General features: G+C 46.1%; 1 protein-coding gene across 1 annotated transcript in view; it reads left to right on the top strand.

The window, feature by feature from the left end:
- LOC137532576 (NACHT, LRR and PYD domains-containing protein 12-like) overlaps positions 1 to 20,971 on the top strand; it is a 184,218-nt gene that overhangs the window by 135,990 nt on the left and 27,257 nt on the right. Inside the window, exons 9-11 of the mRNA XM_068253231.1 lie at positions 11,579 to 11,743; positions 14,365 to 14,529; positions 18,166 to 18,330. Coding sequence (XP_068109332.1) covers positions 11,579 to 11,743; positions 14,365 to 14,529; positions 18,166 to 18,330 — 495 coding nt within the window. The remainder of the gene's footprint in view (positions 1 to 11,578; positions 11,744 to 14,364; positions 14,530 to 18,165; positions 18,331 to 20,971) is intronic.

Genomic DNA, 20,971 nt, shown 5'->3' with positions numbered 1-20,971 from the left:
GAGGAACCGATGGCAGAGGTGCATGACTACAGGTGCAGTGCAACAGGCACAAGGTTGTGACCCAGGTAGTGTCTTTCGGGGACACCAGGCCCTAAAATTGAAGTGCTTTAAAAACCTAACCACTGGCACATGACCCTCTGAGCCATGGATGAAGGACACAGGTCAGTGAAAAGGCTAGGCCTCTCACCGACCAGTGAAGGTGTCCTTCATCCATGGCTCCAAGGGTCTTGTGCAAGTGATTAGGAACAACAAAGTAAGGAACAAGAGGAATCAAAGGCACAGGTGCAGGACTACAGGTGCAGTGCAACAGGCACAAGGTTGTGACCCAGGTAGTGTCTTTCGGGGACACCAGGCCCTAAAATTGAAGTGCTTTAAAAACCTAACCACTGGCACATGACCCTCTGAGCCATGGATGAAGGACACAGGTCAGTGAAAAGGCTAGGCCTCTCACCGACCAGTCAAGGTGTCCTTCATCCATGGCTCCAAGGGTCTTGTGCAAGTGATTAGGAACAACAAAGTAAGGAACAAGAGGAATCAAAGGCACAGGTGCAGGACTACAGGTGCAGTGCAACAGGCACAAGGTTGTGACCCAGGTAGTGTCTTTCGGGGACACCAGGCCCTAAAGTTCAAGTCCAGCAAAAACAAAAGTTCCCTGACATGGTCATCTGAACACCTCTGAACCTTGGTTGAAGGAGATGGGGCAGGGAAAAGGTTGGGCTAAAAAGCCCTGGGATGGTATCCTTCCTCCGAGGATCGGAGGTATTCAGAGGAGCATGTCCAGGAACAATTTGACTTTTTTTTTCAAATTGGATCGGCACCACTACTAGAAAAGGTGGGAGTTGCTGCCTGGAAATCTGGACTCTCTTGGGTGCTGGTCGTGGATGAGCTGGACCCTGACAGCGGTGGCCCATATTGACTGCCTCTGTAGCCGGTGTACATCTGTGATGATTGCCAGGTGGGCACCGCTGTTGGTTGTGGGGGTCTAAAAATTGGTGGTTGCAATAATGGCGTGTCCATGTGTTGTTTGATCACCTCCAGCAAAGTGGAATGGCACGCCATCATGTTTTGGGAAGGCACCTTTTCCAAATATGGTATTAGAGACATCACAGTGTGAAAACACGGGTGTGCCTGCAATTTCAGTAGTTCCTTGCTTTGTTGATGCATTTGCTGCATCATGTTCTGCAGCTGGCCCAACGACTGATGATGCTGCGCACGCAGTTGGTCGATTTCTCCTCTGTGCATCTCATGCATCATTTTAAGCTCGTCCCTGTAGTGCCCATGTACAGCGTCGAGCTCACATTGCAGTGAAGTGATGTGGGACTTGTACTGCTCCATGATATGGCCCCTGTCCTCATCTTGCAACTGCCGGGTTATGAGAGTTTGGTGGCTCTGAAGAATCCCGAGAAGTCCGGAGACAGCCCCGGACATCTCGGACTCTGTCTCTCTCCTTGTTGGGGGGAGGGTACCTCGACGCCTCACTGGTGGGGTGGTCCTCACTGGTGGTGTGGCAGCATCTTCCAGTCCTCTGGCCTGTGTCGGGGTTGCCCTGCGCGCTGGTTGTGCTGCAGTCTCTCGGTGCTCCTCACTTTGTTCTTGTTCCCCTGGAGCTTCCATAGCGGTCGATTGTGGAGGTGTAGCTTCTTCCACACTCGGTCCTGCAACCTCAACATCCAAGCTCTCTTCTACCAAGTCATCATCAAAGGAGAGAGCTGGGATAGCTAAGGACTCCCTCCTCCTACTCCTCTCCTCGGGGCAATAGGTTACATCGGCGACGTCATCATCCACCAAGCTCTCCTCACTGCTGAACCGTGCCTCCTGGGTCGGTTCCTCTTGCTCCAAATTGTCTTCAGTCCTGTAGATAAAAACAATATTTATTGGTGTGCCAAACAGCATGTGGCGTCAATTCACAGAGCTAGCAAACACTAGCAAACACTTTATCAACCGTTTCTACCAAACATTTGATAAAGCTTGTGAGAAAAGTTCGCTAGCCATGGGAATTGAGGCCAGTTTATAGCAATACATGGCTGAAGTCATGGTAGTTGTCTGCTAAAATGAGCTCTCAGTTCCTGCCCACAGTAGTGGTACTTACAGTCTAGGTTCCAGGCTTGCATTGATGAAAGACAATTGCTTGGCAAATTGGTAGTCTTTTTGTCACTTTCCCCCGCCACTGCCACTTCGTTCGGCAAGTTTTTTCTTCCGTAGCCATTTCACGTATGCATCACGTATATTGCGCCACCTTGTCTTGAACCTTTCTCCTGAAAAATTGATTTCGATTATTTCTCTTGTAGGTACATCGCAACTGGACAAACATATACATCGCTACATGTCACATTTCGTATTGGGAAGAGCACGGTGGCAGGCATCGTCGTGAGGACTTCGAGGATCCTTTGGACGTGACTGAGGGCCAGATACATGCCTGTGCCAGACACCACGAAATGGGAGGAGATCGCCCAGGGCTTCTGGACCGAGTGCAAGTTTCCTAATTGTGTTGGCGCACTGGATGGGAAACACATCCGGCTTCAGAAACCCGTGGGGAGTGGCAGCCATTATTTCAACTATAAAAAATACTTTAGCATTGTTCTAATGGCAGTGGCAGATGCGGACTACAAGTTTGTGTACGTGGACGTGGGGTCGTACGGTAGTTCCAATGACTCTGGAATTTTCCAGCATACGACCCTTTGCCGGCTGATGGAGGAAGGCAGACTGCGTCTCCCCCGTGACAGACCCTGGCCTGGGACAAGGGCACCGGCCTACCCCTATGTGTTTGTGGGGGACAAGGCCTTCCTCCTGTCCGACCATGTAATGCGTTCGTACCCAGACAGGGGACTTGATGCCAGCCAGCTACACTTCAATGCTCGGTTGAGCCGTGCAAGGAGAATGGTGGAGTGCACATTTGGGATCCTGGTGTCAAAGTGGAGGGTGTTCCACACGCCCATGCTGCTGAAACCGGGCAACGCAGTTGTCGTGGTGAAGGCAGCATGCATCCTCCACAACTTTGTGCGGCAGGAGGAAAGAGAGACTCCGGAACCCCCGAATGTGCTTCCACTAATGCCCCTGCGGAGGTATGCAACCAGGCCAAGGGTAGTGTCACTGCGGAACAGGGACCAACTGAGACTTTATTTTACCACACCACCAGGACGAGGGTGAATGTTTGGTTTTTAATATGTTTTGTTGAAATGTGTTTATTTTGGAGTTTCAAGTTTTTAAGTGATTTTAAATGTCTTAATTTTTTACAATAAATTGATGTTTAATAATTGGTCATTGTGTATGTTTTATGTGCACAGGTGGGGTACATCGCAGGTGGGTGGGAGACATCACAGGTGGGTGGGAGACATCACAGGTGGGTGGGAGACATCACAGGTGGGGTACAGGTGGGTGGGATACATCACAGGTTAGGTACAGGTGGGTGGGATACATCACAGGTGGGGTACAGGTGGGTGGGATACATCACAGGTGGGTGGGATACATCACAGGTGGGGTACAGGTGGGTGGGATACATCACAGGTGGGTGGGATACATCACAGGTGGGGTACAGGTGGGTGGGATACATCACAGGTGGGTGGGATACATCACAGGTGGGGTACAGGTGGGTGGGATACATCACAGATGGGTGGGATACATCACAGGTGGGGTACAGGTGGGTGGGATACATCACAGGTGGGTGGGATACATCACAGGTGGGGTACAGGTGGGTGGGATACATCACAGGTGGGGTACAGGTGGGTGGGATACATCACAGGTGGGTGGGATACATCACAGGTGGGGTACAGGTGGGTGGGGGTTAGTGAAAAATGACACTTTGTGAAAAAAAAACCAATAAAAATCAATTCCCGCTAACTTTTGACAAAAAATAAAATCTTCTATGAACTCGTCATACACCTAACAGAATACCTTGGGGTGTCTTTTTTCTAAAATGGGGTCACTTGTGGGGTTCCTATACTGCCCTGGCATTTTATGGGCCCAAAACCGTGAGTAGTCTGGAAACCAATGTCTCAAAATGACTGTTCAGGGGTATAAGCATCTGCAAATTTTGATGACAGGTGGTCTATGAGGGGGCGAATTTTGTGGAACCGGTCATAAGCAGGGTGGCCTTTGGGAGGTGATCTGACATCGGATCTGCAGGCGATCTATTGGTGTGGGTGGGTGATCAGATTGCCCGCAAGGGGCAGGTTAGGGGCTGATTGATGGGTGGCAGTGACAGGGGGTGATTGATGGGTGGCAGTGACAGGGGGTGATTAATGGGTGATTGACAAGTGATTGACAGGTGATCAGTGGGTTATTACAGGGAAGAAAAGATGTAAATAATGCACTGGCGAATTGATAAGGGGGGGGTCTGAGGGCAATCTGAGCGTGTAGGCGGGTGATTGGGTGCCCGCAAGGGGCAGATTAGGGTCTGATCTGATGGGTAACAGTGACAGGTGGTGATAGGGGGTGATTGATGGGTGATTGATGGGTAATTAGTGGGTGTTTAGGGTAGAGAACAGATGTAAACAATGCATTTGGGAGGTGATCTGACGTCGGATCTGCGGGCGATCTATTGGTGTGGGTGGGTGATCAGATTACCCGCAAGGGGCAGGTTAGGGGCTGATTGATGGGTGGCAGTGACAGGGGGTGATTGATGGGTGATTGAAAGGTGATCAGGGGGATAGATGCATACAGTACACAGGGGGGGGGTCTGGGGAGAATCTGAGGTGTGGGGGGGTGATCAGGAGGGAGCAGGGGGCAGTTTAGGGAATAAAAAAAATAGTGTCAACAGATAGTGACAGGGAGTGATTGATGGGTGATTAGGGGGGTGATTGGGTGCAAACAGGGGTCTGGGGGTGGGAAAGGGGGGTCTGAGGGGTGCTGTGGGCGATCAGGGGGCAGGGTGGGGGGAATCAGTGTGCTTGGGTGCAGACTAGGGTGGCTGCAGCCTGCCCTGGTGGTCCCTCGGACACTGGGACCACCAGGGCAGGAGGCAGCCTGTATAATAGGCTTTGTATACATTACAAAGCCTATTATACGCATTGATCGGCAGATTTTTATACTCCTCCGCCCGCCGGCGCTGCTAAGTGGCCGGCGAGCTGGAGGCAAAATCCCCGGCCATCGATCCCCGGCGGAGGATCGCGTCACGGATGACGCGATCGCTCCGCCCATGCCCGTCCAAGGACCGCCGCCTCTCGTACATGCGGCGGTCCTTGCGGGATCCACTCTCCGGCCGCCCATGTGCAGTGGGCGGTCGTTAAGTGGTTAAAGATGTCGATAAACTCAGAAATAAAGGCAAAGATCAGAGACTTAGAAAGACCAAAATATATGGAAATAGTGAAATAGTGAAAGGGGCCCCTCATTTGTCACCACCTATAATAAAAGTGCTATGAGGATCAAAAACATCTTAAAGAAAAATTGGCACATTGCGCTACAGGATCCGTGGTTGAAAAATCAGTTATCAGATAACCCAGAGGTCATTTTTAAAAAAGAGAGTTCTATTAAAAATAAACTTGCACCAAGCAATATTGGAAATATAAGACTAGAGGAACCTTCCTGCTCATCTTCCTTTTTTCCACAGTTGATTGGAAATTTTAGATGTAACAAAAAGTGGTGCGGGTGTTGTAAATTTATGCGACATCGAGTCTTTGATAATGTTGACAGGGTGAGACAGTTAAGGTGAAGGAATTTATTAATTGTGGTTCCACCTTTGTTGTTTGTTTATTGTCGTGTGGATGTGTGGATGAATAAATATTATGTGGGTAGGACTACTAGACCTCTGCGGCAAAGACTGGGGTGAGCACAAGAGGAAAATACAGGATGGATGTACAAAACATACCGTGCCCAGACATTTTTGGGAGGTTCATGAGAGGCGGGTTGATAATCTGAGGATAATGGGGATAGAACTCATAGCCAAAAATTTTAATAAAGGGTTAAGGTTTAGAAAACTCTGTGAACGGGAATCCTATTGGATTTTTAAATTCAATTTCCTAACCCCAATAGAGTTAAACGAGAGGCTAGAAGTAGCCACATACATCTAATGGTCTCGTTGGCTTAACTAGTTTTCTCTTTTTCTCCATTCCTCTATATCACTACACAATAGGTTCCTGTTCTGTATGATCATTTAGGTTTCCTCTGGACACCATTATATTAATTGAGCTTATTACACTAATGTGTGTCATTTTTCTTGGTGTACTAATACTGTGGTGCTTCAGGATGGTCCACATGTAGTTTAATTTTGGTGGTTTTGATGTTTCTTCCCCTTTTTTCTAGCCCCTCCGTTTTTGTCTGTGTGCATTTTTGGTAAATTAGTATTACCGTAATTGATTATAACAGGGAGTCCGATTGATGCTTTTAATTGTCCATTTACTGTTCCAAATGTAATTGAGTAACGTGTAGTTCACTTTATCAAGGATGAGCAGAAACTACGCCAGTGCGAATTTACGCATCGTAGTTCGCATCTACGCATCATAGTTCGTAGGTGAAGTTTCAAAACTACGCTTACAAATTTACACGTAACAAAGTTCTGTTACGCGTAGCTTATGCCCACTATGCGTAGTTAACATGTGTACTGCGTAGTGAACTACGAATGCGTTTCTCGCATTTAATTTTCCACGTGCGATTGTATGTTTACAAATGTACGCATTGGAAAGGGGAATGTACGCATAGAAGAGTTCCCGGTATAAGCAACTAAAAAGGAATTCATGTGTAAAATTTTCTGCATCGGGCAAAAGCATCCGCACACACTACATTTCGCACTACGCGTAATTGCGTATTTTAACGCGTAGTGTACTAAATGCATACGAAGCGAATATTTGATTTCGAAGCCATAGATTGGCGAAGCGTAATTGCGTAAAACCTACGCGTAGTTCCAGCGTAGCGAAGTTGGCTGACTACGACCATCCCTGCGACTTTATGGGGACATATATAAGTTCTGTGCATGTTTTTATGCTAAAGTATGGTTGTAATCCCTGGGATGGAGGTTTTGTGAAATTTCCCACATATTTCCATTTATTTGAATATCTATCTATCTATCTATCTATCTATCTATCTATCTATCTATCTATCTATCTATCTATCTATCTATATATATATATATATATAGATATATATATCTATATATATCTATATATATCTATATATATATATATATATATATATATATATATATATAAATATATATATATACAGTGGGTTGCAAAAGTATTCGCCCCCCTTGAACTTTTCCACATTTTGTCATATTACTGCCACAAACATGAATCAATTTTATTGGAATTCCACATGAAAGGCCAACACAAAGTGGTGTACACGTGAGAAGTGGAACGAAAATCATACATGATTCCAAACATTTTTTACAAATAAATAACTGCAAAGTGGTGTGTGCATAATTATTCGGCCCCCTTTGATCTGAGTGCAGTCAGTTGCCAATAGACATTGCCTGATGAGTGCTAATGACTAAATAGAGTGCACCTGTGTGTAATCTAATGTCAGTACAAATACAGCTGCTCTGTGACGGCCTCAGAGGTTGTCTAAGAGAATATTGGGAGCAACAACACCGTGAAGTCCAAAGAACACGACAGACAGGTCAAGGATCACGTTATTGAGAAATTTAAAGCAGGCTTAGGCTACAAAAAGATTTCCAAAGCCTTGAACATCCCACGGAGCACTGTTCAAGCGATAATTTAGAAATGGAAGGAGTATGGCACAACTGTAAACCTACCAAGACAAGGCCGTCCACCTAAACTCACAGGCCAAACAAGGAGAGCACTGATCAGAAATGCACTCAAGAGGCCCATGGTGACTCTGAACGAGCTGCAGAGATCTACAGAGCAGGTGGGGGAATCTGTCTATAGGACAACTATTAGTCATGCACTACACAAAGTTGGCCTTTATGGAAGAGTGGCAAGAAGAAAGGCATTGTTAACAGAAAACATAAGAAGTCCCGTTTGCAGTTTGCCACAAGCCATGTGGGGGACACAGCAACCATGTGGAAGAAGGTGCTCTGGTCAGATGAGACCAAAATGGAACTTTTTGGCCAAAATGCAAAACGCTATGTGTGGAGGAAAACTAACACTGCACATCACTCTGAACACACCATCCCCACTGTCAAATATGGTGGTGGCAGCATCATGCTCGGGGGGTGCATCTCTTCAGCAGGGACAGGGAAGCTGGTCAGAGTTGATGGGAAGATGGATGGAGCCAAATACAGGGCAAAGAAAACCTCTTGGTGGCTGGAAAAGACTTGAGATTGGAGCGGAGGTTCACCTTCCAGCAGGACAATGACCCTAAACATAAAGCCAGGGCAACAATGGAATGGTTTAAAACAAAACATATCTATGTGTTAGAATGGCCCAGTCAAAGTCCAGATCTAAATCCAATCGGGAATCTGTGGCAAGATCTGAAAACCGCTGTTCACAAACGCTGTCCATCGAATCTGACTGGGCTGGAGCTATTTTGCAAAGAAGAATGGGCAAGGATTTCAGTCTCTAGATGTGCAAAGCTGGTAGAGACATATCCTAAAAGACTGGCAGCTGTAATTGCAGTAAAAGGTGGTTCTACAAAGTATTGACTCAGGGGGCCCAATAATTACGCACACCCCACTTTGCAGTTATTTATTTGTAAAAAATGTTTGGAATGATGTATGATTTTCGATCCACTTCTCACATGTACACCAGTTTGTATTGGTCTTTCACATGGAATTCCAATAAAATTGATGCATGTTTGTGGCAGTAATGTGGAAAATGTGGAAAACTTCAAGGGGGCCGAATACTTTTGCAACCCACTGTATATATATATATATATATATATATATATATATATATATATATATATATATATATATATATATATACACACATGAACATATTTTTTTTACCCCAAATATTCATAATATTCATAAACTTCATAATACTTTGTAGTACCTTTTATATTCATCCTTTTCATTTTTTTTTAATTACTATACAGTGGCTTGCAAAAGTATTCGGCCCCCTTGAAGTTTTCCACATTTTGTCCCATTACTGCCACAAACAAGAATAAATTTTATTGGAATTCCATGTGAAAGACCAATACAAAGTGGTGTACCCATGAGAAGTAGAACGAAAATCATACATGATTCCAAACATTTTTTACAAATCAATAACTGCAAAGTGGGGTGTGTGTAATTATTCAGCCCCCTGAGTCAATACTTTGTAGAACCACCTTTTGCTGCAATTACAGCGGCCAGTCTTTTAGGGTATGTCTCTACCAGCTTTGCAGATCTAGAGACTGAAATCCTTGCCCATTCTTCTTTGCAAAACAGCTCCAGCTCAGTTAGATTAGATGGACAGCGTTTGTTAACAGCAGTTTTCAGATCTTGCCACAGATTCTCGATTGGATTTCGATCTGGACTTTGACTGGGCCATTCTAACACATGAATATGTTTTGTTTTAAACCATTCCATTGTTGCCCTGGCTTTATGTTTAGGGTCATTGTCCTGCTAGAAGGTGAACCTCCGTCCCAGTCTCAAGTCTTTTGCAGACTCCAAGAGGTTTTCTTCCAAGATTGCCCAGTATTTGGCTCCATCCATCTTCCCATCAACTCTGACTAGATTCCCTGTCCCTGCTGAAGAGAAGCACCCCCAGAGCATGATGCTGCCACCACCATATTTGGCAGTGGAGATGGTGCATTCTGAGTGATGTGCAGTGTTAGTTTTCCGCCACACATAGCTTTTTGCATTTTTGCATTTTGGCCAAAAAATTCTATTTGGTCTCATCTGACCAGAGCACCTTCTTCCACATGTTTCCTGTGTCCCCCACATGGCTTGTGGCAAACTGCAAACGGGACTTCTTATGCTTTTCTGTTAACAATGGCTTTCTTCTTGCCACCCTTCCATAAAGGCCAACTTTGTGTAGTGCATGACTAATAGTTGTCCTATGGACAGATTCCCCCACCTGAGCTGTAGATCTCTGCAGCTCATCCAGGGTCACCATGGGCCTCTTGACTGTATTTCTGATCAGTGCTCTCCTTGTTCTGCCTGTGAGTTTAGGTGGACGGCCTTGTCTTGGTAGGTTTACAGTTGTGCCATACTCCTTCCATTTCTGAATGATCTCTTGAACAGTGCTCCGTGGGATGTTCAAGGCTTTGGAAATCTTTTTGTAGCCTAAGCTTGCTTTAAATTTCTCAATAATAATAATAATAATAATAATAATCCCTAACCTGTCTGGTGTGTTCTTTAGACTTCATGGTGTTGTTGCTCCCAATATTCTCTTAGACAACCTATGAGGTCATCACAGAGCAGCTGTACAGTATTTGTACTGACATTAGACTACACACAGGTGCACTCTATTTAGTCATTAGCACTCATCAGGCAATGTCTATGGGCAACTGACTGCACTCAGACCAAAGGGGGCTTAATATTTATGTACACCCCACTTTGCAGTTATTGATTTGTAAAAAAAATATTTGGAATCATGTATGAATTTCGTTCCACTTCTCACGTGTACACCACTTCGTATTGGTCTTTCACGTGGAATTCCAATAGAATTGACAGCTTACAAAGTATCTATATAAGTGATAATTATCAGAACAGGATCAATAGAGAGTTAATACTGTAGTTGAGGGAGGGCCCTTCGGGGCCCCTCTGGCCCAAGGGCCCCAATGCGGTGGCTACCTCTTCAACCCCTATTGCTACGCCCCTGGGCAGCACCACTTTCTTTATTCCCCAGGGATACCAGGCTCCACAGACCTCTGACCTCTCTATCTTCTCTGCCCCATCTAACTACCCCATGGTCAGTCTGTGTAGCTCCTGATCTCACTGTGCAGCGTGTGAGTTTCGCAGAAGGTAGCTCCGCATGTGCATTGTATGTTACATTGTTACATCACCGACCCTTTATGTGCCAAAACCAAATACAGGTACAACCCCCCTTTGTACTTGGCAAATAAATCTGATTCTGATGGGCTCCATAATCCCTGGGCTATACCAGCTAGCATGGGAGGTAAAAAGTTAATGGGGGAGGGGGCATGCTTTTTTTTTTCATTATTACAGTAATTTTACTAAATGTCAAAATACTTTTAGTGTAGTGTGTGGGGATGTTTTATGGATATATGTCCTGAAAAAAAGTCTGGTAAAATTATGTAAGTACATACCCTGCACACTATAAATATATTAGTGCAGCAGCACTGGATAGGAAAATGCTACGCCATTGCTAATGGCCAGGATTCAGCTAAAGGTGGCCACTAATGGTCCAATTTCTAGCAAAAAATCGTTTGAGCGATCAGAAATTCTGATCGGAGGAAAAATCGCCCACTACACCATCAATAAACCAATCTTTGCTTCCTATCTATCACAACCAATCAAGAAAATCCAAATTTTGGTTTGACAAAAATCCAGTCGAACGAATTTTTTTATAATCGTTCATAATCGATTGTGCCCATCAACTGAGATTATTTCGAACAAATCTGATCAGAATTTCTGATCGCTCTAATGATTTTTCGCTACAAATTGGACCATTAGTGGCCACTTTTAGTGACCTCCCATAAATAGCCATCACCAGCTGTGCACAGTGCATCCATGTGTGTGGCCAATTTTTTTTGCATGTTCATATAACACAAGTTAACATTCTTCTCTTTTTTTAAGCTTGAAAAGAAATACACTGACACACAATTCATGTACTGAACTGGCATCTGGAATAAGAGATAACAAGATCTTGAGGAGACTTGACCTGTCTAATAACAACATAGAGGGACTTCATTTTATTGACCTCATGGAAGCACTGAAAACAAGTCAGATAGAGGAATTGATGTAAGTGCAATTTATCTGTACAGATGCAATTTATCTGTAGAGTGACGCCAGAGTGAGCTGCACAACGCGGCTCACTCTGACGTCCACATAGAAGAGCACCAGGCGTCGCGTTAGGTGCACGTTATGCGACCTTAACGTGGCACCTAACGCAACGTCTTAGTGTGCAAGTAGCCTAAAAGGAGAAAAATATGGCAGCCTCCATATCTCTATCACTACAGTTGTCCTTTAAAGAGAACCCGAGGTGGCTTTGTATAACGTTAGTGGGGCACAGAGGCTGGTTGGGCACACTAACACCAGCCTCTGTTGCCCCATGGTGTGTGTCAAAGACCCCCCTGCTCGCCGCTATACCCCCGCAATGCTGGCGACACGCAGCGTGTCGCCAGCACAATGTTTACCCTAGCGCTGTCTGTCAGCGCCGCTCCGCCGCCTCCTCCGCATCGCCGCTACCCGCCCTCGTCCCTTCCCTCACGCTGATTGGAGGGAAGGGACGAGGGCGGGTAGCGGCGATGCGGAGGAGGCGGGGGAGCGGCGCTGACAGACAGCGCTAGGGTAAACATTGTGCTGGCGACGCGCTGCGTGTCGCCAGCACTGCGGGAAGGATAGCGGCGAGCAGGGGGGTCTTTGACACACACCATGGGGCAACAGAGGCTGGTGTTAGTGTGCCCAACCAGCCTCTGTGCCCCACTAACGTTATACAAAGCCACCTCGGGTTCTCTTTAAGACAAATGCACATTATGTGTATTTTGGAGGAAACACTGCCGCATTATATGTGTATTTTGTGGAAGAGACGCTGCCACATTATGTGTATTTTGAGAGATACACTGCCACATTATGTGTATTTTGGAGGAAACTCTGCCGCATTATCTGTCCTGCTGTCTGAGGTGGTCTGCCTGCTGTCCCTGGGCCTGTTTTGTTTGGTGCCAAAGAGGTCTAGCTGCTGCCATTTGCTGTTACAACCCAAGGTAATCATTTGGTTATTCAGGTTTTTGGTAAAAAAATGTTTTTATATGTTGTCACTCAGCTATATGTTTTTCTTCCATGTACATGCGCAATATATTACTCATTTTGGTAATTACACAGAATGGTGCATTATACCAGAATATTCTTTTTGTGAATAAAATTCTGGTTCTGTCAACCGCAAACTCATAGAAATATTTCCACAATATTTCCACATTAACGAGCCCTGTGTGTGGCTGATCTAGTACCGCTAGAAGTGATTGGACACGTTTTCTGGCTGACCCCAGGTGTTTGCATCCTGTCTTCTGCATCTTCTCCCTGCTTCTTACCCTTTTCCCCTCTCTCCGAGGATCTATCTCTCCCTCTGAACTCTCCTCTTCCTGTTCCTCTCTTGTGGGCACCCATGAGACATCCATCACCATATCATCATCACCCTCATTGCTTACAGTTTCAAGCTCACAGTAGGCTGCAGCAGCAGGGACAATACACCTTGTGGTGACCTGGGGACTGTCGCCTGAGTGTCTGCTTTGCTCTTCTCCTTCATCCAATGGCAGTAGCGCTTGCACATCACTCAGGTCCGTCAATGCCTGCGGTGATAGCACCTTGCGGTTAAACATAACAGAGAGGATGAGGAGGGTGCAGGAATGTTGGCAGCAGAAGAGGTAGAAGAGGTGGAATGCTGAGTAAGCTGAGTAAGAGGTGGAACATCAGGCATCTCTTTTGCATTCTGGGAAGTAATGGTTTTCTTCTGCAGTCGATCACATATGCCACGGCCACGAGATGACGCACCACCACGATCCCTAGTACCTCTGCTCTTTGGCCTGCCGCTGCCTGTCTTGATTGTTATAGAGTGACCAGCCAAGGAGTATTGTCACAAATGCCCTTGACACTTTATTTAACACATGTAACACTGTACTGTAACACATGCAGCGTGCAGCTAATCCCCATGTGTTGATCATGTCTAATTTGCCATCCTGTCCCCCCTGACTTCAGGGTGAAGGGTCAAGAAATGGCTCTATGGGAAAGTATAGGGTGGCCGCTGAACAGGTTCGGCCATTACTAAACATAATCATTCCATTAAGCATATCTTTGCAGAGCTTCCTCTTTCACCAGTCTATCAGAAAATCCTACTATCTAATCAGAGGCTGAATGCTTTGACTTTGAAAACACTATGGGCTTGATTTACAAAACGGTGCTAACTTTAGCACTGGCCCTTAGCACGTCTAAACTCAGTTGAAATGTGAGAAGTAGTGATCGTGCGCAAAGTACCGCGCGCAAAGTTTTGCGCGCGCACTGCACAGAGCGCAGGGCGCTCCGCGCGAAGTGCCCATTAAAGTCTATGTGACTTAGCGCGCGCATAGAACATTGCGCGCGTAAAACTTTGCACGTGATCTGATTGAGAAATCCGGTGCTAACCTACTTAGCACCCTGGTTAGCGCGTCTTAAGACTTTAGACGTGCTAAGTAGGTTAGCACCTCTTAGTAAATCAAGCCCTATGACACCAAACCAAACCAAAAGTCCCTTATGTCACAAATCTGGGCTTAGTTTGCTTACCTAGTGTGAGGAACTGAAGGGTTCTTCTTGAATAACATAGTGCAACAAAAAGTTTCCCAGTTGAAATGTATTCAACAAATATCTGTTGTCTTTCTTGTTTTCAACTACAGGTTGGGTGCCAATGGCCTGACTGTTAATTCCTGCAACCATCTGGCACATGGAATAAGAAATAACCAGATCTTGAGAACACTTGATCTGTCTAAAAACAGCATGGAGGGTCCAGATTTCAATAATTTTATGGATGCTCTGAAAACAAGCAATATAGAAGAATTAATGTAAGTGCAACAAGTAACATTTCTGTGTGGATTTTACAAAACATATGGTATACAGTCAGAGGCGACTCTAGCGACTGGCAGTATAGGGGCGGTCACTTGGAACAATAATATATTATAATGGCATACATATATAAAACAATAAGGGCTTGATTCACAAAGCGGTGCTAACTGTTAGCACGCCTGTGAAAACCCCCTTAGCACGTCTAAACAAGCTTTTCGCGCATAAAACTTTACACGCGCAAAACTTTATGCGCGTAAAACTTTATGCGCGTACTGCACAGAGCACAGGGCGCACCGCGCGAAGTGCCCATTAAAGCCTATGGGACTTAGCGCGCGTAAAACTTTACGTGCGCAAAGTTAGCGCACGATCTGATTGAGAAATCCGGTGCTAACCTACTTAGCACCCTGGTTAGCGCGTCTAAAGACTTTAGACGCGCTAAGTAGGTTAGCACCGCTTTGTGAATCAAGCCCTAAGTCTCTAACGTAACAATTTATGTATTACCTTTAAAGAGAACCCGAGGTGGGATTTAAGAATGTTAGTAGAGCACAGAGGCTGGTTGTGCATACTATCACCAGCCTCTGTTACTGTACAGCTCTCCCTCAGGCCCCCCCTGCGGTCTGCTGTCCCCCGTAATAAAAAACACTGTGCTAGCGACATGCAGGTTGTCGCTAGCACGCTCTTTACCTATGTGCTGCCATTCAGCTCTGCTCCCCCGCCTCCTCTATATCGCCGCTATCCACCTGTGTCCCTTCTCTTCAATCAGTGGGAGCGAAGGGACGCAGGCGGAGAGCGGCGATATAGAGGGGGGGGGGGGAGCGGCGCTGAATGGCAGCACATAGGTAAAGAGCGTGCTAGCGACAACCTGCATGTCGCTAGCACAGCGGTTTTTATTACGTGGGACAGCAGAGCGCAAGGGGGGGGGGGGGGGGGGGGGCTGGGGGAGCGCTGTACAGTAACAGAGGCTGGTGATAGTATGCACAACCAACCTCTGTGCCCTACCAACATTCTTAAATCCCACCTCGGGTTCTCTTTAAAAATTCTTTCATTTTGATTTTGTTTTTTACAAGTTTTTTTATTTTGGTAACTATTGGGTTGGGGAAGGGACAGAAGGGGTTGATGGGCTTTTTTATTTATAGTTATAGGATTTTTTTTATGCTGCACTAATGAATTTGTCTACTAGATGTCTCTTTTCTGCTTAGGACGCTGAATCACAGCATCCTAAGCGAAAAGGAAAATCTAAGTTTGTATATTTTTGCAGACTTTTAACAAATGATCACTGCTGTTGGTTACATCAGCAATCATTCATGAATCAGGAACTTTGATAGGCTTTGGAAACACTTTTTCACATTAACCAATCTGCTTTGCTGGACGCAGCCGGGGCCGTATGCATGGGCGCATCGCTCATTAAGCACAGGCGACAACTATCTACAGGGTATAGCAATAGCCTCTGCGACCCACACTGCTGCAGGAGGGAGGGGGAGCTCCAGTGATGACTTGTTGCAGAGCAGTAGCAGCACAGAGTGATATTTTACCTACTTCCAGTTGTGAGAAATGCCTCACTCTTCTCTTCAACGCAACTCAGCACCACACAGCCCCTCACCTTGTGGCTCTCAATGCATGTCATGTGACATGCAGAAATGGGAGCCACAACATGATAGGCTGTATCGTGTCTTTAACCAGCTGAGCGGTCTGGACGAGCTCAGCTCGTCCAACACCGCCAGAGGCTGCAGCTCAGGCCCTGCTGGGCCGATTTGCACCAAATAAAAAGCAGCACACGCAGCCGGCACTTTGCCAGCCGCGTGTGCTGCCTGATCGCCGCTGCAGCGCGGCGATCCGCCGCGTGCAGCGGCGAAAGAGGGTCCCCCCAGCCGCCCGAGCCCAGCGTAGCCGGAACAAACAGTTCCGGCCAGCGCTAAGGGCTGGATCGGAGGCGGCTGACGTCAAGACGTCGGCTGACGTCAATGACGTCACTCCGCTCGTCGCCATGGCGACGAGGGAAGCGAAACACGGAGGGCCGCTCATTGCGGCCTTCCGTGTTATCTCTTGCCGCCGGAGGCGATCGGAAGATCGCCTCCGGAGCGCCCTCTAGTGGGCTTTCATGCAGCCAACTTTCAGTTGGCTGCATGAAATAGTTTTTTTTTTATCTAAAAAAAACCCTCCCGCAGCCACCCTGGCGATTTAATCAGAACGCCAGGGTGGTTAACAGAGAAGTGAGGACCTGTCCTGCTACTAGAAGCAGATATAGTATCATGCTTTGCTGCTGCTCTGTGACAATTGAAGGGTAGAGGTGTAGCAGCACACCTAGGCTACTCAAAGTGTCGGGTGGGAGTGGGGTGGCCTGCAGGATTTTGCTAGGGGGGGGGGGGGGGGGCTGACATGTTTAAGTTATTACTAACTGAAAATGGTTGTAGAACCTGTATCTTGTAAATATATAAGAATTGTTAACTATTTATACTGCGCCTCTGGTGGATGCATCCATCATAACGTTAGCTCAGCCTGCACTGTTCCGATGGATGGCTCAGTTTCTTTTAAAGAGACCCTGTAACAAAAAAAGTGCCCCTGGGGGGTACTTACCTCTGGAGGGGGAAGCTTCCCCCATCCTCCTCTGTCCCAAGGTGGTCTGGCTGGGCCCCTCTGAAACCACAGCAGATATTTTGTCCGGCTGTGGCGCAGGCGCAGTAGCGCCTGCAATATTTACTTTCCCTGGCTCCGGAGCAGGCACAGTAGTGGCTCTCAGCTCGGGATAAGGCGGAAATAGTCGATCCCAGTTGGGTCTGCTCTACTGCGCAGGAGCAGGCGACTTGCGCCTGCGCAGTAGAGTGGACCCCCGACTGGGATCGGCTATTTCCGCATGATCCCAAGTCGAGACGAGAGCTGCTACTACGCCTGCGCTGGAGCAGGGAAGGGAAAAACGTACATGCCCGCTTTTCAGAGGGGCTCAGCGAGTCCACCGTGGGACAGCGGAGGACGGGGAAGCATCGGTAGGATCCAGAGGCTTCCCCCAACCGAGGTAAGTACTCCCTGGGGCACTTTTTTTTGTTAGAAGTTTTCTTTTTAAGGACATCCTAGAGACAAAAATTGATGGTGACTTTAGGAAGACATCCCTTTTAGTTGGGAAGCCTGTAGGCCTGCTATAGCTTACGTACATCCATAGCTATTGAGAGTCTGGACACACAGTTTGGAGACTGCTCAACATCTATAATGGATCAAGAATGTCTAGTAAAGGCTTAGGATGAATTAAAGTTAAAGGACAACTGAAGTGAGAAGAATATGGCGGCTGCCATATTTATTTCCTTTTAAACAATACCATTTGCCTAGTAGCTGTGCTGCTGAGGTATTTGGCTGCAGTAGTTTCTGAATAACACCAGAAACAAGCACGCAGTAAATCTGACAATGTCAGGAACATCTGATCTGCTGCATGCTTGTTCAGGGTCTATGGCTAAAAGTATTAGATGCGGATGATCAGCAGGAAAGCCAGGCAACTGGTATTGTTTAAAAGAAATAAATCAGGCAGCATCCATATCCCTCTTGCGTCAGACAGATTATGTTAGAGAGGCAACTATGAGCACAATAAAACGGTAAATAGTATGCTTCCTTTTACGGCTCTCTGTTAACATTGTTCTCTTCCTTTATAGCTTGCACCATAATACGCTGACCGACGATTCGTGTGTGCACTTGGCACGTGGGATAAGATATAACCAGACCCTAAGGAAACTTGACCTGTCACATAACAACTTGGAGGGTCCTCATTTCGGTGTCCTGATGGCAGATCTGTCAAAAAGCAACATAGAGGAATTACTGTGAGTGTAAAAGGGGACATAAAAAAGTATGTTCTAGAACACTGCATCAAAAAAATCAATTGTCATGCCTCCATTATCCGCATAAAATACTGTATTTTTTGGACAATATGAGGCACCTAGGTTTAGAGGACAAAAACCAGGAAAAAAATATACTAAACCTGGCGTGTTCATGGTCCAGGAGCGTCTTGTGGATCTTCTCCTCCTAAGCTCCCCAATTATTATGTCCCCCTTGTACAGCTAGTGTCCTTTTGTGGAGCATGTACCTTTAAAATCAAACTTGCACATTGGCCCTTATTCAATTAAATGTTTTATCTTCTATGATTCACGATCAGACTACTACCATCGGAGAGTGTTGAGAATGCGAATGAGCGTGCGACAGCCGATCGCAGCGAGGTACGTATATATACACCCCTGGACCTACGATAAAGTCTCAAGGGGTGTAGATATACTGGCGCAGGTCTGATAAGTGGTTAAAGTACACCTGAAGTGAGAGGTATATAGAGGCTGCCATATTTATTTCCTTTTAAACAATACTGGTTGTCTGGCAGTCCTGCTGATCTCTTTGGCTGCAGTAGTGTCTGAATTATAGGCATAACAATCACCTCTGCGACCCCTGCCATCAGGCAGAGGAGCAGCAGGACAGCAGCATACTTACAAAAAGGGCGTCTGGAAAAAAGGGCACGGGATATAGCTGAAATTATAAGTTTTTATCTAAAACAATATTTTTCGTTTACAGCTTATAAACGAAAATCAAGTGCTAAATATGTTGACTAAATGGAAATGAAACAGCAAAATACCATCTTTAACAAAAATTGATATCGGAAATGAAACAGCAAAATACTGTCTATAACAAAAAATAATATTTACACTTGTATTAAACATAGTAATACAATTGTAGATATTACAGGTATTTTACTGCAACTATACCTAACCTTACTCTCACACAGAACCCTCCCTGCACCTATTCCTAACCACTACATGCCCCTGGTGGTGCCTAACCCTAACCACCCCCCTGGTGGTGCCTAACCCTAACCACCCCCCTGGTGGTACCTAACCACCCCCCTGGTGGTGCCTAACCCTAAAACCCCCCGGTGGTGCCTAACCCTAACCACCACCACCCCTCCCTGGTGGACGTGCATCAAAAAAGGGTGCCTGGAAAAAAGGGTGGGGATATAGCTGAAATTATAAGTTGTAATGTAAAACAATATTTTTCGTTTATAGCTTATAAATGAAAATCTAGTGTTAAATAAGTTGAATAAATGGAAATGAAATGGAAAAATACCGTCTACAACAAAAAATGAATTTGGAAATGAAACGTCAAATAGCGTCTATAACAAAAAACAATATTTACACTTGTATTAAGCATAGTAATACAATGGTAGATTTTACAGGTATTTTACTGCTATTATACCTAACTGTAGGCTCACACAGGAAATTCCCTATCCCTAACCCCTAGACCCCCCCCCCCCCTTTGTGTAAATATACATAATTTAATAAACTGTATATATTACAAATATTGTACTGTAACTACACCCTACTCTCACACAGAACCCTCCCTGTACCTATCCCTAACCTCTAGACCTCCCTGGTGGTGCCTAACTCTAACCACCCCCCTGGTGGTGCCTAACCCTAACCACCTCCCTGGTGGTGCCTAACCCTAACCTCCTCCCTGGTGGTGCCTAACCCTAACCACTCCCTGTTGGTGCCTAACCCTAACCACCCCCCTGGTGGTGCCTAACCCTATCCACCCCCCTGGTGGTTCCTAACCCTAAGACCCCCCTGGTGGTGCCTAACCCTAAATTTCCCCTGGTGGTGCCTAACCATAACCACCCCCCTGGTGGTGCCTAACCCTAAGACCCCCCTGGTGGTGCTTAACCCTAGGACCCTTCTGGTGGTGCCTAACCCTAAATCTCCCCTGGTGGTGCCTAACCCTAACCACCCACTTGTTGGTGCCTAAACCTAACCATCCCCTTGGTGGTTCCTAACCCTAACCATCCCCCTGGTGGTGCCTAACCCTAACCATCCCATGGGCATGGCCATGACCAGATGAGGGCGGAGCTAACTGTAATTTAAAGTGAACCCGAGGTGAGAGTGATATGGAGGCTGCCATATGTATTTCCTTTTAAACAATACTAGTTGCCTGGCAGCCCTGCTGATCTATTTGGCTGCAGTAGTGAATTGAATTACACCAGAAACAAGCATGCAGCTAATCTTGTCAGTTCTGACAATATTGTCAGAAACCCCTGACCTGCTGCATGCTTGTTCAGGGTCTATGGTTGAAAGAATTAGAGGCAGAGGACCAGCACGGCAGCCAGGCAACTGGTATTGCTTAAAAGGAAATAAATATAGCAGCCTCAATATTATTCTCATCTCGGGTTCCCTTTAAAAGTGCAGATTTGACCAGAAAACACGTTCAATCATGTGGCAGATTTGACCAGAAAACTCGTTCAATCATGTCGGCAGATTTGACCAGAAAATACGTGCAATCATGTGGCAGACTTGACCAGAAAATACGTTCAATTATGTGGCAGACCTGACCAGAAAACATTTCAATCATGTAGCAGACCTGACCAGAAAACACTTCAATCAAGTGGCAGACCTGACCAGAAAACACTTCAATCGTGTGGCAGACTTGACCAGA

Source organism: Hyperolius riggenbachi, chromosome 9 (genome assembly GCF_040937935.1).
Source record: "Hyperolius riggenbachi isolate aHypRig1 chromosome 9, aHypRig1.pri, whole genome shotgun sequence".
Taxonomy (NCBI): Eukaryota; Metazoa; Chordata; class Amphibia; order Anura; family Hyperoliidae; genus Hyperolius; species Hyperolius riggenbachi.
This window is presented reverse-complemented; position numbering and strand designations above follow the sequence as displayed.